This window comes from Plodia interpunctella, chromosome 5 (assembly GCF_027563975.2).
Source record: "Plodia interpunctella isolate USDA-ARS_2022_Savannah chromosome 5, ilPloInte3.2, whole genome shotgun sequence".
In the NCBI taxonomy this organism is placed as follows: domain Eukaryota; kingdom Metazoa; phylum Arthropoda; class Insecta; order Lepidoptera; family Pyralidae; genus Plodia; species Plodia interpunctella.
The window spans coordinates 2,640,971-2,660,064 of record NC_071298.1 but is presented as its reverse complement, the minus strand read 5'-3'; the positions used below and the strand labels follow the sequence as shown (position 1 = coordinate 2,660,064).

General features: G+C 34.3%; 1 protein-coding gene and 1 long non-coding RNA gene across 6 annotated transcripts in view; one reads left to right on the top strand and one right to left on the bottom strand.

Annotated features, from left to right (window-relative positions):
- 5-HT2B (5-hydroxytryptamine (serotonin) receptor 2B) overlaps positions 1–13,251 on the top strand; it is a 69,600-nt gene extending 56,349 nt beyond the window's left edge. For 2 of the 3 annotated variants that reach the window (XM_053745666.1, XM_053745665.1), the window contains exons 6-8: positions 1,108–1,231; positions 8,624–8,731; positions 9,500–13,251. In XM_053745666.1, the coding sequence (XP_053601641.1) occupies positions 1,108–1,231; positions 8,624–8,731; positions 9,500–10,400 (1,133 nt within the window). In that variant the 3' untranslated portion in view covers positions 10,401–13,251. The remainder of the gene's footprint in view (positions 1–1,107; positions 1,232–8,623; positions 8,732–9,499) is intronic. The other variant, XM_053745667.1, reaches the window with a different exon arrangement.
- On the bottom strand, positions 6,655–18,764 carry LOC128670196 (uncharacterized). 3 transcript variants are annotated; one of them, XR_008404736.1, is made up of 4 exons: positions 18,633–18,764; positions 16,882–16,977; positions 7,681–7,790; positions 6,655–6,710 (listed from the first exon to the last, which is right to left on the bottom strand). It is a non-coding gene; the product is annotated as an uncharacterized LOC128670196 (long non-coding RNA). The 3 variants fall into 3 exon arrangements; XR_008404735.1 differs by having other exon boundaries at positions 7,685–7,790; XR_008404737.1 differs by having other exon boundaries at positions 7,685–7,790; positions 16,885–16,977.
- Positions 18,765–19,094: the final 330 nt, after the last annotated feature.

Here is a 19,094-nt window from a genome sequence, read left to right as displayed (position 1 = left end):
CCCGCCATTGTGCTTATACAATGAATTCTGCTAAATCCAATCACGTAGAAACTACAATATATCCGTTAAAAGCTGACAAAGCAAATGTTATATTCGACTAGGTTGACATTTTAATGGTGAGTTGCGCCAGCCAACTTTCGCGATGACTAACCTGCGCACCACCGACGTATTGTCGTACTTTGTGTTTTCTGTGCAGGTTAAAGTTAACTGGTGCAACCCATTCTTAGAGTGGTGCAACCAACTGAAAAGCGCAATGTGCGTATTTTAATTCAATGATCACCGCTTTGGCGTTATAAATAAATATTATGATGAACAATGATCTGAGAACTTGCTTTAACCTGCGCAGAAAAACGTAAAATATGCCATTTTGTCTAATTTTGGTGGCGCGCAGATTAAAAGTCAACATCAAAGCTGACTGGTGCAACTCACCCGTATTCATTTGATTGGAGTTCACTGGACTTAATTATTCAATATCGTATATTGACACTCAATAATTGTCGTTGATAGAATTTGATTTCATTTTAATTTGTCAGTTGTCTTTCTATTTCTGAAGTTCATTTATTAATGTAATTTAATGATAGCTGTAGCCCGCGGCTATGCTCGTAGCAAATGTTTTTCGTATTACACGTTCACGTAAGCTGTCCCTGGATGATCATTACTTAACAAATAAAAATTATTTCATCATCATATTATTTAAGAGCGAGGCTTTTTCGGTGGAGTTCCTTCCATTATTCTCTGTCCATAGCTATCTGCTTCACTTCTTCATTTATAGCGAGATTGAATGCTCATGGGTTGTCTGTCAGTCAGTTTTATATATGAGTTAGGCGACTGTAGTCTAAAAAGATATAAGACGATGTATGATAATGCCCATCGTCTTATATCTTATCTTCGTATAATGTCAAGATATAAAAGTGCAAAAAATGAAAAATAAAGATAAAGGTCAAGGCCAGGAGAAGTGAAAATTATTTGACAAGCATGAGTGATGTTATGTGACTTTCGAGTTTTACGGAATCGCAAAACAGATATAACTAAATCACGTAACTTACCATCACAATTCTATCAGATATCAGTCCTCGACTGCATATTAATTTATATTTCTGTCTCCAGAACGAAGATGTACTTGGCGAAGGTTCCTGGGCCCGAGGAGTGGAACTCCTCAGCATTCGGCAGCGTCAACGGAGACCGAGCTACCGCCTATTGACACCAGAGATCTCTGGCTGCAAGACTCCAGGTAAGTTACTTGAATTTCCAGTACCAAATCCCAGGGGGCTTAACATCATCTCTTAACGCGATCCACTTTGCAACCTAAACTGATCTGTTCCGCAAATATATACCATCGACTTAATTTTCAGTTCCTAAATTTAACTGAGTTGCATTGGAATCGTTTCGTAAAAGTTGATGGTAAGCCTGCTGGTAGCATTGCTTATAAGTTCTGTTCATCTTGTTTGCTGGATATTATCGTATTAGTTATATAAGACTGACAATAATGATAGTGTGTATCAAATTAAAATTCAAATAATTTATTCATAAATTAGACCTTCACAAGCACTTTTTCACGTCAATTTTTATATTAAATAGTTATTTCTCACAAGCTGCAAACTACTGGCATTTCGGAACGACCACTGTTGAGAAGAAATGCCGAATGAAACTTATTTGAACAGTGTTGGTCCCTGTAATGCCAGAAGGGCCGCCAAAAAGCTGAAAAAAAATTGTAAAGTACCTAATTGTAATGCAGGAAGTTGGATTGCATTACCCGTTGGGTGAATAAATAAGCTGCGGCTGCGGTTAAAAGCTTTTTGAAATCGATTATCGGTACCACATTTTATTGATGTTTGACATATTATTGCACACTCTTTGTAGTATTTGCAGAGAATGCGACATGGCGTTATATTCACCTTTTGTACACAAATTATTGTTTGTAATTTTGACCAATACAGTTTTTAAATAAATAAATATCTCTTTTTATAAAGAATATATAGTAATAATAGTTTGACGACCTCGGTGGCGCAGTGGTAAAGTGCTTGCCTCTGAACCGAGAGGTCCCGGGTTCGATCCCCGGTCGGGTCACGATGGAAAATGATCTTTATCTGACTGGCCCGGGTCTTGGATGTTTATCTATATATGTATTTGATATAAAATATAGTATCGTTGAGTTAGTATCCCATAACACAAGTCTAGAACTTACTTGGGGCTAGCTCAATTTGTGCAATTTGTCTTAATATATTTATTTATATATTATTTCAATAAAAGGATATTTTTATATTTCATTATAATCAACCGTTACGTTATCGATTACATGTGTGTTGTATGTTAGTAGTAATATATGAATATTGGTATTTATCTTTTTTTCTACCTACATTCAAGTCCCACACAACTATTTCCACGCGTTACTCTCTTTAGTATGTATTCTTTTTTTTAAATTTATCTTTTCTAAGACGTCCGACCATCTTGTCCTAAGCCTTTTCGTGTATCCGTCGGTTGGAATCCACGAGGTCAATCTGTATGTCCATCTGTCCAGACGCATGCGGCAAACGTGACCCGCTCAGTCCCATACATTTGATGTGGCAAAAAAGTCAGCTAGAATTAATACCTGTCCAATATTTGCAAATAGTAAACAATTTGTGTACTAGAAATAATCCTTATATGTCGCTAATGTATTGTGCAATAGCTTAAAGAACTTATGTAAAGTTTTTCTAATACATTTTCAATAAAAGAAATACTGCTTAAGTCACAGAGACTTGTCTACAGTGCCAATATCAGCGTCAGTTTACAAATGTTATTAAAAAATCTCTTAGGTACCTAAACCGTGTATAGGTACCATAAACAATTATAATTCTACTCATTACTACTTTTGTTTTTGTATAATTAAAAATTTATTCATTAAAAAAAAAGAAAATACTGTTACATTTAACAATTAAAACCAAATCAATATTACTATTTAAGCACTTTAGCGTTTTACTACGTAACTGTTAGGTGTTTCTGCGAAAACCTATTTTTAAAATCACCACAAAGACAACGTACACGCCATAGTGACATTAAGTTATTCCTTGAATTTTGTAATCAATTATTTATAATAATATGAATTAAAATGTACTGTGCAATATATTTGTAGAGTTATCCTACTAATATTATAATTGCGAAAGTAGATATTGCGTGAAAACTCTTTCACGCAATATCTACTAGACCGATTATTTTGAAATTTGGTGCACGGCTAGAATATAACCTGGAATAACACACAGGGTACTTTTTATCTCGAAATTTCCATCGCAGCGAATCCCGGGGCGCAGCTAGTTCTTTATAAATAGAAGAGATATCAGATGCACGTCATATGATGCTTTGAATTATTTATAAAATTACTCCAAAATACGCCATTTTTGTCTAAACGTCAGCGGCGCGCGGGTTAAAGGCAACGTTAAAATTGACTGCAACTCACCCTAAGTATTTCACAGAATAAATAAATATCTCAATAAAACTATGCCTACATAGTCATATAATTCTAATATACTATGTAATATACTTCCGAAAAATATTAAAGGCTAGCTTTTGCTCGCGGTTTCGTCGTGAATTTTCCACGGTAATTTTGATTTTTCGGGGGTGAAAGTATGCAAAATATCAAGAACTTTGGTTGAGCATATAAAGCGTAAAAAGTTAACAAACAAACTTACTTTCGCATTAATAATATTAGTTAGGATTGTAATTACAGTTATAGGGTATAATTTACGACAACAATATTGTCGTAAATTATACCCTATAACGACCTAATCAAAATTTATGTGTAGCCTTTACGACTACATTACTCTTGTAATATTAAAAGGTATAATTCCAAGGGAGAGTTGCACCAGTCAACTTGGACGATGGCTTTAACCTGCGCTCCACCGACGTTTAGACAAAATGTCGTACTTTACCCTCTTTTACGCAGGTTAAAGTTAACGTCAAAGTTGACTAGTGCAACCCACTCTAAACCTTGGTTTAGACTGGTTAATGATAGTAGAGTAGATAGCCCATAGTATGAATTAGATTATACTTCGTTTTTAGGTATTCAGCCATCTGGTACTCGATCTAATACGGCCTCAGCCCAAAAGTCACTATCTTCTTCATAGTCGTATTCCCCATGGCTGAGGGTTGCGGTCATTACGTGGAATTAAACGCACACAACAACTTTCTTGGCATTATTAATGGAGTGGTTTGCCATTGCCTTCTCCATTTCACACACAAGTTAATAATAATCAACTAGTGTGCAGGTTTCCTCACGATGTATCCCTTCACTGAAAGCAAGTGATGGTCGATGAAAACTACTATATATGAGTCAGATTTGTATACAAACTCATGTGGCATGAGTAGGATTCGAACCTGGGACCTTTTGATCCACAGGCGGGCGTCTTAACCATTACAACACCACCGCTTCTATTTAATAGTTAGAACGATGCAAAAGGAAGTCAGGTGTATGATTTATTATGGTTGTACCCGACTGAATCGTGACGGGCCGTATTGCATAATATACTCACAAACTGAATTTTGACGAACTATATTTTTTTCGACAAAATTTTTTTTTCGACAATCTATAACTACGAAACCACTTCATTTCGACAAAATTGCAATACCCGTAGATAAAATATATTTATTTTATCTATGGTGAAACCAAATTATTCAACTCCCGACACAACTCTACAACTAACATGAAATTATACAATTAAGACGCCATACTTCTTTTTAGTAATGCTGTTTGTAATGAATAAACTCAAAATCTATTGGACCAATTTTGATGCAATTTGGTACAACATCAGACGAAACCTCCAGGAGTAACATAGGCTTACTTTTTTGTTACGAAGTCGGGACGGACCTTCTAGTGTTTAATATAGCTAGTGCCACACATATTACATTGATATTAATATGTGATTCTGAAAATAGAATGATAGAACGAAGGGTTAAAAAAACATCAGTCACGACCTGACTAAACAGCGATGTTTGTCAAACAAAGATACGGCTCATTTTGCGCGTTTTGGGCGTGGGCACAGTAACACTGATTGCAAAGTTTAACGCTGGACTGAACAATATCTCGCTCTCTCTCATTCCCTCGCTCATTTCCGCATGTTCTCTGTCGCAGGGGCTGTAATGGCGCGAAGACCGAGATAAATTAATATTACATTTTGTAGATTAGGCTATGATCTCACAACTCGCTGCCTGCCTGACGCCAATCCTCTTTGGGAATGCTATTGTTGCCTTCCACTACATGCGACCTACGGCGGAGAATATGACTTACATTCTATTCTAAGACGGAACCACAGAATCGCTGGACTAAACATTATTTATCAACCATGTTTATAACAAAATATTCAAATCGGCTCCAAAAATTTATGCACAGATTTTATTTAAAAAATATATTATAATCTTCATTTTATATAATTTCAATTTTATTTTATATCTTGATATTAAATTTTTTAAATTATGACTACGTATTCTTGAAAATATTTTTTTTATTTTTGCTAAGGTTTTTTTATATTTCAACTGACTACTAACCTTCTGAAGTACTGATAAAACTAAGACTCTTAAAATAATCCACCAACGTTTTAACCTATAAAACACAGCAATAAAAGCTAAGAGCTCTTAAGTCTTATTAGAAAATTAATTTAAAAGAATTCTCAGTCCAGCGTACAAGTGCTTCTATTTATGTCTATGTAAATTAACCCACACAAACGCCCACGGAACTGTGTAAACTAAATGCCATTAGTAATTCGATATCGAAGTTTCAGCAATTCATTTTTCATTTCACCAATTGTATCTTTCAAACTTGTGCAAGTTTAAAGTTTAGTAACTAACTTTAGTACCTAACTGAGCTACGCGAGTAACAAGTTATCTTTAGCTCAGTTAGGACGCCGGGTAACTTGCCATAATAAATGTCTGTATTACATTTGAAAAAAAAAACATTATTTTTAAAGCAATATTGTAATTAATATTGTATTTAAGTATAGCTTTTAGTGCTAAACGCGTCGCTGAGTAATGTATTTCTTCTGTTACTTCAAATTGTGTTTATTTCGATACGATGAACATGTAAAAATCGTAATGTAAATTTTAAAACGTTCTGGACGCTGCGATACAAGCATCGCTTAGTGCAGAGTACACAGTCCAACTTATAAATTGTAAATCTAACTACAAAAATGATTCTGTCAATTATTGTACTTTTTTTCTTTGGTGAATAAAATTATTATTATTATTAGTTCAGTTGTAGGCGACGTCATAACTTCTCATTTTACAAAACCTGTCACGGACGGTTTGTTTCAGAAAACACTTTAGAGGTGTTGTACGCATGGAATTAGTAGGTACTCCGTTGTAACTACGAATTCCATGGTTGTACAAGATAAGCCGAATGTCGTATCTGCAGTCCGATTCTGTAATAATATTTAAAAAAAACTCTCTTCTGAATCCGCGCGGAAATGGTTAATTGGTATTCTGTAAAACTCGATCGAGCACTAGCGCTGCACTTGCGGAGGTGTCAGTCGGCGAGTTGAACTAAACTCACTCAGGAATTTTAACAAATATGTATGAGAATGACGTACAAATTTGCATACATTGTAAGAAAAATTCACTTCTGAATCAGCGCGGAATCCGAGGTGAGTTTTTTTGAAAGATCCACTAGCGGGGCGATGTGAAACTCACTTGATGATGTCGAAGTTCCTCGGCCGGAGGCACTTGGTCTATCCATGTTGCTGTACCTAAAGGCTCAAATTAATGAACAAGCGGGCCTTAATTATATAGTGTATAAGTTACTAAAATATTTTTTAAATTGCAATGTAGAGAACACGAAATAATTTTTTTTTTATTATTATTTAGGTGTTTTAGTCATAGCTCCGTATATGAAGAGATTTACTTGCAAAAAAGTTAAGAAATTTTAAATTTTTCACTTGTATGGTAGTAGAAAAATGCATATTATTAATTGAAATAAGTATTAAAAATACCATTTTGTCTAAACGCCAGCAGCGGTACAGTCAAAGTGAAAATTGACAGGTGCAACTCACCCTAAGGGTCTATTGATGTTAACTTTAACCGAAGAACAACGCAAAGTACGCCATTTTATCCAAACGACGGCGGCGCGGCGGTACGCAAGTTAAAGTCAACATCAAAGTTGACTGTTGCTACCCATGACAGAGATCCGCGTATTTTTTTCGAAACCAACTACGGGGATCTCGCTTAGAGGATCTCTCTCTCTCTCTTAGAGGTATTCGCGTTAATTTTACGGCGCTAATCTCGGTGCGAATCTATCCAGCGCTTTATAGAAGTACATAAACGGGTTCTTTTATGTTATTAAACAAAATGTGTATATGTAATAATTAGCCTTAATTACTTCAACAATAAAAGCAATCGACAAATTCTCATTGCTGTTCCATTAAAATTATTATATCTTTGACATCATTTCGTAACAATCATCGAATTTAAAATGTAATCATTTCACTGACCGCGTTTTGAGGTCAATAGAGTCATTCACTCAAAAAGAGTGAAACAGATATTCCATTGGGGGGAAACGATTGAATGATTTTAGCGCATTGTTTTACGACTTAGTAGCTGCTTCACTCCCGTAGGAATTTCGGGATAAAAAGTACCCTAATTGCTGTACACCAAATTTGATAACATTATTCGCAGATCCAATAGATTTTGCGTGAAAGAGTAACAAACATACATACATACATACACACTCTTAAACTTTCGCATTGACTTGACTTCCGTGGCCTAATGGTCATCATGCCGGACTGCTACACTGGAGGCTCCGTGTTCGATCCCATTGGAGTTAACTTAATCTGTGGGATTTGTCCATAATATAGTTATTTACATATTCTGGGCAATATCATATCTGTTTTTGGAGCGGGTATTCTAGGACTTAAATCTTCACTGCTTTAATTGTCATAAGTATTTTAATTATTAGTAAAAATTGACGTCGCCATTAGCATGAGTGTTGTGTTACGTGTGCATAATGTTTGTATTAGTTAAGCATGCACTTAATTATATCCCATTATATATAGGTACTTAAACTAATATTTAGTATAAAAAGAAGATTTTAATTTTTGTTTCTATGTTTGTGATGAGTAAACTCAAAAACTACCGGCCCGATTTTGATGTAATTTGGCACAGGAATAGACAAAATCATCAAGAGGCTTGTTTTTTATTATGTTTTTACTAGAGCGTTTTAATGTCTATATTGATTAAACTTTGATTGTCTTATGTTCTTTGTATGTATTGTTTTCTGTTATAGACAAACGTAACGACAATTTTTTATAGATACATGATAAAAATATTTATTTATGCCATTCTGCGAGCGACACAGATATACATCTAGTTAAATGTATATGCGTTTCTATAATTAGGGACGTAGTATAAAGCTACTGTTATAGTTCGCACTAAAGATATATTTGTTTGTCATATGTCTTTCACTATTTCATGCAAATTTTTGTTATCCATACATAAATTATCAAATTCTGGTAACAGCGGTGGGACCAAAAAGCCTTTTCAAAAATTGCATCAACGTGAAGTACGAGTAGGTGCACTAGCGATGTCTATAATATACTAAATGTGTGTCTGTGTCCAGCTAATGTGTATGTCCATGTGTAGTCATTATGCTCTGTTGTGTGCACAGCGAGCCTGCCCCGTCAGCCATGACTGCACTGCATCAATTTGGTGCCGAGATGTTACGCCTCTCGCGCGGCTTGGAAGCTTCTGCTGCCACCAAACCACAGTACCGAGGGTATATAATTGGCATTTTGTATGAACCAAAATTTGACAAGTCGCTACACTATCAGCCACAGTCCCAGTCTTTTGCTGATGTCTAGAGACGTAATATACTCGATACAATCAATTGATCATCAGTATTATTCAAAATCCTATGAATAAGTTACGCTTCAATATTTAGAGAATTTTATAAATTCGATATCAACTAAGACGACGAAAATCTATTCAAAGAAATCGAAATTCTTTATTCTACTTATGAGAATATACGTCACAGGCGTCAAAAAGTTACTTAAAACGAAGTCTACTAGCGATTTAAAAGCGCAGGTGAAGAAAAAGCGGCGCAACAAACTTCACCGCAGCCTTTTCTTCAAAGAAGTCAATTGTTATTGTTGAGGATGCCATCGGCATGGGCTTTCCTAAACTCGTTAAAAGTGAAAATATTTAAAATTCCTACAAAAAATCGAAATGAAGTAAACGATAAAAGCTGATATTTTTAGAAATGTAATATTAGTGTTACGACGTTTACTAAAGGAATTTTTAGGAAACATTCCATTTTCGGTAACCTGTAATTTTGTGAATGGACGTCAATGTTCAATTTATCATTTTTGAAGACTTTAAAATAACAGCTTATAAATAAATCAGTTCATTACTTTATATAAAAAAGGGAATTATAATAGGAGTGGCGTCAGCATATTTTTTGATGGGTCTTTTTTATTCGAAGAAGACGAAACAGAGGTCTTCAAACTTCAAATAACATGATACTCAATTATTATTTTTTTCACAGGACAAACATCTCTGAGCGCGGGGGCATGTTGACACCAGGGTCACTCAGTGTCTCTTCCTCGTCACCATCATCAATGCTCCAAGATCGTCGACGACCTTCATCTACTGGTGATCCAAACATACCCATACATAGACCAAGAAGTGCATCAGACGATGAATGTAACGAAGGTTTGTTAGCTCCTACAACATTAACAGCTAAGTCCAGGAGCTCAGAAGATGGATTACTGTTACCACCACCATGTACTTGTCCATACTTTGGTACAGAATCCACTCCACCGAGAAGAACAACTGAAGTTATAATAGTTTCTGGTGGTGATATAAATGGATGTAATGGTTATCCTCGCAATGGAAATCTAAAAGCAGAAGAACCGACTCAGTATTTTAGAAGGTCTAGTAGAGGTACAGCGTCGATGGTGACATGGGATGAAGCCAGGCGTTTTAGAAGAGGTTCTAGCTTTGGCGGTGCTCGAACAACTTTATCGACTCCTGTAAGAAACATAAGACCTCAAAGGTCAATAAATGCTAGACCTCAACAACAAGTCACTTCTAGTCCACAACGCCAAACACCAAGAACTCATCATTCTAGAAATTCAAGCGTCATCTCTAGGAATTCATCAAGACACGGTAGAATACTAAGGTTGGAGCAAAAAGCCACTAAAGTTCTTGGCGTGGTGTTTTTCACTTTTGTTGTTCTTTGGGCTCCATTCTTCATCCTCAACATGGTACCAGCGGTATGTCCAGAGTGTGAAAGGAGAATATATCCTTGGGTATTCGACTTTGTGTTATGGTTAGGGTACGCTAGTTCAATGGTGAATCCAATTTTCTACACTATATTCAATAAGGTGTTTAGGCAGGCCTTTAAAAAGGTTTTGATGTGTCAGTATTGTAGAGCTAGGAGATAGCCGGCACCCTGGGAGCGCGTCCGTCCCTCTTCAGACCCTGGTCTAGGAGCGCTCTCAGTCAATAGAAACGTAAGATCTCAATTCGTGTAACGAGCTTTAAATCACGCTTTTTGTTCAGCTTAAATTGGAGTACCTTAAGAACTCCGTACAGTGTCATTTTATAAACCAGATCTGTAAATTTTAATCGCAGCGCGCAAAATAGTTAGCCTTCATTCTGACCTCATGACCACCAACTCTCAGCTCTTAGGATACAAACGACTTGTTTTTAAAGACTGAAGATTTAGTTAATTACAATTAGATTGTCACTTTGTCGGCTTCATTGTAAAACGTTGACAAATGCCACCACGACGTTATAAAGACTCGAGTCTTTAAATCACATATTTATAATATACTTACTATAATACTCTTTTACACTATTGGCTTCTAAAATTGTTTGCATTCACAGCGCTAACGGGTATTTTACTCCATGTTTTACGTAACAGTCGTCGACATAAAATGTGCTGAAAAAGTGCGATATTGCGCGTGTATTCATCAGTCATTACATACTCAGCCTTATTACAACGCTCAGCTTTGGCTCGTCGAAAAAGCCGGCTCGTATCTTTTATTGATGATATAAGCGCGCTTGTATCGTAATGATAGTATAAAGAGTTTTTCACATGCTTGTTCTTTAAACATGACTTTATTGTCTTTCCAAACAACTAACTGTAATTAACGCGATTCCCTTAAAATTTACTTACTAATTAGTTCTTATTTAAGTTATTTTGATGAACTTTGTTAATTGTCATGATCAAAGTACAATTTTGAAAGCAACATGAACGATTTTAATTAACTCGAATGACAATTGAAGTGTAGCAAACCAATTTATTTTTGATATTCCAAATATCTGGTAAGTCACATTTTAATTAAATTCATTCTATGTAATTTCATTGAGTGGTGGCATTTGTGTTTGGCTTATTGTTCTTAAGTAAATGTTAACTAAACAGATATTGTTAGAAACAGATGACGCAAGTAATTAGCGAAATTATAATTATGAATGAATGAAGACACTGAAGAAAATTTCTCTCTCATCTGAGTGTTTTCCCGGAGCTTAGGTTTCGCTATCCCACTGAATTTTATTTACCAAATTATATCAAAATTAGTTTATCGAATAACTGTGGCTACGTACTGGTATTAATATAATTTATGTGCTATTTCGAGTCGAAAACCTATCTTTTGAAAATTGAATAAAATTTGATTTGTATTCTATTAGCGATTACTTGGGTTATCTATTGAATTATCCAGTCAATGGAATAATACTTTTATATGAATAAATCTAGTCAAGTGAACGAGTCGCGATTGATTATGAATTACATGTATTATTAGCTATTTTGAAATATAAAGCATATAATAATTAAAAACATAGATATTTATCACAATCCGTAGGGCAAGCATTTAATTGATGTCATTATTGTTTAAATTAATGGATATTGTCAATTGTATTTAGAAAAAATACATTTAAATATTGACTACCGACAAAACAGTACTATTTGTAGCAAACCAATCAAATTAATATTCTTTTTTTGTATAAGTATCTTTGACATAGCTGCATTAAACGTTTAATACAATCCATGTTATTTACAAATTTTAGTTATATAAAGTTTGATTAAGAAACTAACTTCAATGTCCTTAGTGAATGACGAAAGCGACAAGATCGTGTGACGTGGCGCGACTGTGAAACTGTGAAAAATTGACTGTGAAACGGAAAATTATACAAAGTCAGACATGCAACCGATGTGTACGGATATGTCGGTTGACCACCCAATAATACTGTGTTATTATCCTGGGTTTTTTTTTCTTAGCTTCTACATTCTTATATTTGAAACTTTGTAGTAAGTAATATAGCTTTTTAGCTTTTTTCTTTATTTCTTTTTTTTAATTTTTGAATGTTAATTCCATGGAATTCTAACATTTCATAAACGTTGCTAGCATTAAAACTGTTTTTTCAACACACAATAATGATCTTTCATCGGTACTTCCCAATGGTGCAATGGAATTAGATCAAGTTAACACCGAAAGTTTATCGTTTCTGAAATGTCGAAAAATTACACTTTTCAGAATTCCGCGGGATTTATATTTTGGGTATAGTAGCGTTGCATCGCTCACCTAGGACGGTGTTGTTGCTGTCCGAAGTTTACAGTTAACTCAATTTAGTAACTAAAGGTAGAACAAGGTAATCAAAATACAATTTAACCATTAATACGCGTAACAATGGCCAGAAGTTCGTTCTGTAAATAGATTTATTACAAGGGTCTTTGTTTATACTGTTTGAATAATTTGTATGATATTAACTGAAAATTTATTTAAGAAAATTACCAATTTGAGTCTTGCTTTAGTTTTAACTTAAAATGATGCGCATTTGTGATTATGTAATTATTTGTTTGAAATGATCGTAACACAATCATATGAAATGACCAAAAATGACTAAGTCATCGTTTTCTAAGTTGTTTACCTGACACATATTTGGTAAACACATGAAAAACGTTATGGTAGTTGAATGTATTTTAAATTGTAGTTCTTCTTCCGTGTCAATGACAACTACTATTGAAAAACTATAGAGACACGATCCTGACGTAAGCAGAATCGAAACCACAATGAAATATGTAAAATTTAATACGAAAAATGCTAACCAATGAATTCAAGCGAGCAAGTTTATTGAAAAATATTTAATTGAAACTGATCTTTTTCATATAGTTTATATGCTCGTAGTCATATCAAAAACATATCCAATGTTGTGTATAGGTTTATGTTGTGTTATTAAACTATCTAATGAACTATTCAACGTACATAGAAATGTTGTAAATAAGATTTTTAACAGAGATTTTAATATCAAATGAATATCTATAAATGTAAATTTATATAATTGTTTCATAAAGTGTGAATAAGATGTACTATTAAACAGATTAATCAAATCATTTCTATTTCATTTTATCCCTTCTGGGGGCACCGCAGTGCCCCCGCAAGTCGAGCAAAAAAAGAGGCACGGCCGTACCATCCTTTTCTCGAAGCAATTCAGGCCAATTTCGAACCCCAATAACTTCGTTGTGGATAAAACATACTATTTTCAGATGAGCGTAATTTTTACGTTGTATCAGAATTGAACATTATAAAATGTTGGTGTGCACATGTGATATTTTGGTTGTTAAAATAAAACAACATATTTTCTTTGAAGGCTGAACGAGAACAATATCCTGCCACGGAAATAAACCAAATAAAAATTGTCGTTTGCTTGTTTATGGTAACTGTGTAGGTTGGTGGTTACCGGCGGAAAATTTTCGTAAAAATAGCTTAAAAAATAATGGTTATTTCGCAACTAATATTAGAAATGCGAAAGTAAATTTGTTTGTTTGTTACCTCTTCACACATTACCCACTGGACCAATTGTTATGAAATTTGGTCCATGAGTAGAAAATAACCTGGAATAAAATGTAACTTGTGTGTTACACAAGTTACATTTTATCCCGGGGCGCAGCTAGTTTTTATGGTTTCGTAGCCAAATGGCAACTCTTATAGAACTCTTATAGATTCGTCATGTCTGTCTGTCTGTCCGTCCGTCCGTATGTCACAGCCACTTTTTTCCGAAACTATAAGAACTACCTATACTGTTGAAACTTGGTAAGTAGATGTATTCTGTGAACCGCTTTAAGATTTATAAAAAAAATAATTAAAAACTTATTAAAAATTTTAACAGTTAATAAGTAAAAAACGGCCAAGTGCGAGTTGGCCTCGCCCATGAAGGGTTCCGTATTGCGGTTTACGCTTTATGACGTATTAAAGCAGTGTAGATGTCGTTCATACCAATTTTCGGTGGAAGTTCATTTATTATTTTGAGTTTCATCAATCTCTTATTTTAGAAGTTACAGGGGGGTGGAGGGGAAACACACATTTTACCACTTTGGAAATGTCTCTCATGCGAACTATTTAGTTTAGAAAAAAATATATATAAGAAACCTCAAAACCTCAACATTTTTGAAGACCTATCCATAGATACCCCACACGTATGGGTTTTATAATTATTATTTTTTAATATGGGGACACCAAAATTTATTGTTTTCTTTCTATTTTTGTGTAAAATCTTAACGCGGTTCACAAAATACATCTACTTACCAAGTTTCAACAGTATAGTTCTTATAGTTTCGGAAAAAAGTGGCTGTGACATACAGACGGACGGACAGACAGATATGACGAATTTATAAGGGTTCCGTTTTTGCCATTTTGCTACGGAACCATAAAAAAGACATTAATATTTATGTACCTACGTTTTGTATTTGCTGTTTTCAATTCAAATTAAGTATACAAAATTACTCAAATAATTCAAGTTCATATTTGTACATGTATATTTAAGTTTGATACAATAAAACCGCGAACGTACGTACAATGACTACAAATCTGTAGTAAGCAAAAAAGAGTTTAAATTTTATGTACGAAATGGAAACTGATAAAAACTGAAACAAAAACGGAATTTAATTTTTTGTGGCAAACGGGTGCCGTAAAATATGGAAACAATATTGTGACCTGCATCTGATGCCGGCTATACTATCGACGAATTGATGATCACTGCATAGTTCGTATGGAATATTTCATTTGCCGCAATGAAAAACCGGCAATGTGTGCCGAATCCGACAAATTTTGGTGAACTGTTCGGCGACAGTGTATAGAGCGTGTGGAACACAACTAAAACTATACAAAAACAAACACTGTTTCAATTCTGTCCTCAAATATGAGTCACGGGAAAGCAAACTGAACTAATATATACCTACATTTTAACTATTTACCCGACTATTTAAAGGATTATGAAGGGTTATGTTTTCAGCGTCTGTAGTTTGTTGTGAAAACAAAATCTGTAAACCTCATGACTGAGGACCGTGGTCATAAGTGGAATGAAACACACACGACGACTCTCTAGTCAATATTAATAGAGTGCTTTACCATTGCCTTCTCCATTTCACACACTAGGTGAAGTGATAAACTAAAATGTAAATTTCGTCGCAACTTTTTCCTTCGCAAGTTGTGAAAACATGAGTCAGATTGGTATACAAACTCATGTGGCCCGAGTAGGATTCGAACCTGGGATCTTTCGATCCACAGACGGGCGTCATAAAATTATACCTAGTGTTGCCGAACTGTGGATAGTTGACTTCGAAAATCATTTATAATATCGATATGCCTATCGATACTGTTGATATTATCGATAGAATCGATAGCTTAGTTTGGTACAATAGTATAATACTACAAAACTATCGGTAATATTGAAGCTCAATACCGAAATTACTTTTGATAGTATATCGATTGTTATTGGAATATTCAGCAGGGATAGTTTCGTTGCTATCGATAGTGTAAACCATATTTACGGTAACGAAGCTATCGATACGTACGATAGTAACGACACTGTTGATACTATCGATAAACCTATCGATACTATTGTTTTTACACAACTATCGATAGTGGACTATCGAGCGGCAACACTAATTACACCACCATCGCTTCGGGTAGAATAGAAAGATTCGATAATGAGGAACACTGATTGTTTTAATACAATTAACAGAAAAACCTTACGGTGAAGGAAAACATCGTGAGGAAACCTGCACACTGGTTGATTATTATAAATTCGTGTGTGAAATGGAGAAGGCAATGGCAAACCACTCCATCAATAGTGCCAAGAAAGTTGTGTGTATTTCATTCCACGTAATGGCCACGACCCTCAGCCATGAAGACTATAAAGATTCTACCCACGTTAGTACCTAACGCTTAGGTACTATGTATGTATGTAGAATAAATAAAAAAATATATAAAAATCTCACTTGACAGAAGGTTTTCTAACACTGGTTTTATAACCTCTGTGAAATATGTCGCTCTCGATTGATGTTTTGGTCTTTTTTCTTATTTGCAGAGTAGATTGTGTAGAGAGACAAAATGTGTATTACATTTATTATATTTATACTTAAATATAATAAACGTAATATAATTACCTAAGAAAGTATCTATGTAATATAATTACCTACTTTTCTGTATCATTAGTAATATTTTCTTTTTTTTAATGTAAATTTGTGTTTTTGCAATGTACCTACTTTTACGAATGCTGTGTTTGTAAGTGTGATTATGTAACCTGTTGGTTTTCCTGAAATAAATTATTTAAAATAAACGCAATTTTTTTTTATCCAATCAATCATCTTGAACTACATTTGGTTAGAAGTATGGACATAGAGTACCTTTCATCGCGGAAAAATAAATGTTCCCGTGGGAAATTCACCCGGGCGAAGCCGCGGGCAATAGCTAGATGTTAATTCATTCATAGATAAATATTATTGGCGATATTAATACACGATAAAGAAATAAAATAGGTATTTATTTGATTTATTACGTGTGTACATACAAACTTATAAACATACTAACGTAAATCTTTATTACTGAAAAAAATGTATATGAATATTAAATAAAAACTTACTACCGAATTTGAAGCCGCAAACTTTGAAGCCGTGCTTGGGCTCTGCAACAATCTCCTGTGTACTTGGACGTCAGCCAGTTCGAATCCACATATTGTCTAAAATGCATTTATTTTTTTTAACAATATCATACTTGCACTACGATTTTTGGGCTTGTTTCTCGTATAGTAACTACTGTACGAGAAACAAGCCCAAAAATGCTGGCTTGATATTGTCATGAAGAAACTGTGCGAAAGACGTGATGTAAATGAAATAAAATGTATATAGGAAAGCTGACCCTGGACTACACCACATAACAGCTAGGTAAACAACCGAGGACACTTCAGATTTATTTAGTTATTCAGGAAAACACAACAGATAAATATTTAGTCTACATACTCAGTCCATGATTCTGAACAACTTTTAGTATGGCAGTAACTCCGAAATCGCGAGAAAAAAAACAGCTGTTCAATACAACATTAAATACCTAACCTGTGGATGAGCTTTTTTTTTCGCGATTTCAAGGTTTCTTCCATACGAAAAGTTGTTCAGTACCATCGACTGAGCATATATATATATAATAATGCCAACGTATAAGAAATCACCCTGTACATACACAAAAATATATTATGTAATCTAGAAGAACAAGTTTGTTACCCTAAACGTGTTTACACATGCACAAACAAAAACAACGACTTCTACAAAATGTACCTATTAGAATGAAGGCTATATACATATATATACAACTGAAAGAAAATACAAAACTAATAAATAAAGTGATACATAGATGAGACATAGTACCATATATACTAAAGGATTTATATTTTACTAGCTTTTGGCCGCGGCTTCGTCCGCGTTAATTTTCCGGGATGAAAGGTACCCTATGTCCTTCTCCATACTTCATATTGCATGTCTGAAAATTTTCAAGAAGATTGGTTGAGTAGAGGACCGTAAAGACGTAACAAACAAACAAATTTACTCTTGAGTATTGTTATCTATTGAACGAATTGGTGGTTGCATATACCCTTAAATAAAATAATTGAATATCCATATCATGCTCCATTAATGTTTTGTTTCAAAATAATAATAAACTTATTTCCATAAAGGAAATGACGTCATTATAATTTAGATGTCGAATAATGTTTATGTAACAAATCGCTTAAAGGATCCAAACCGCCACGTGCAGAAGAGAAGGGAACTCTATTCCATGACGAGACTTAGGTTGAGTTGTACCACCAAATTTGATGTTGACTTTAACCAGCGCGCCGTTGACGTTGAGACAAAGTAGCGTACTTTGCGTTTTTCCGCGCAGGTTAAAGTTAACGTCAAAATTTACGGCGCAACCCATAGGCTCCATTTTTAATTAAATTAATTTGGATTTATTTAGCGTTTATTTTTAGGTACCTAAGTTTAATTTAGCCTATTTCGGTTCTAGTTTTTATTTTAATGATTGTGACAAAGTTTAGTTTAATTGAATAAAATAATACTCGTTTAAGAAATATACTGTCGAAATCAGAAACACGTAGACAGAGAAAACTGTAGACTTCTTCATCGCTTTCATTTCACTCATACAAAGTCATAATTTCCCTGATACTCATACAAGAAAGAGATTACTCTTTCTTGCGTATTTAAAATGAGAGAAAAAATGAAACAGAAAGCTAATACCTTTTGTCCCTCAGCGTGTATCCGGTATCATAAGGCTCTGTCAATGTCAAAACGAGGTTATATGGAAATTTTCTATCTCATTTGAGTACGCTATCTAAGCAGAACATACCTTATCTAAGCAGAAAATAATCAACTAATATCCCCTTCGCTTTTATGTAGACCGAGCTTTAAAATTATGTAATAAATCGCCAAACGAAAAGCGAATACTTATCAATAAAATGCGTCTGAGAGATTTGCGTAATTCATATCGGTTTCAGCGAAATTCAATATCGTCATGACGTCTATAAAAATGTTTTCTTCTGACCACAGAAATTGGATTTTCAGAATAGAAGCGACAGCTGACAAGACGTGATCTGACTTTTTTAATATCTCAGTTTGTTAGGGTTCCAAATTCAAAATCAAAATCAAATTCTTCAGAATAATTTCTGAAGAATTTGATTTTGATTTTGAAGGCCTAATGGCCTTCACAGGCACTTTATTTATGTCATATTCTAAATTAAATTATATTTACCAATGCTACAAACTACTAACTTCTTTTTATAGAATATGTTATTGCTAACACTGGTTGCTG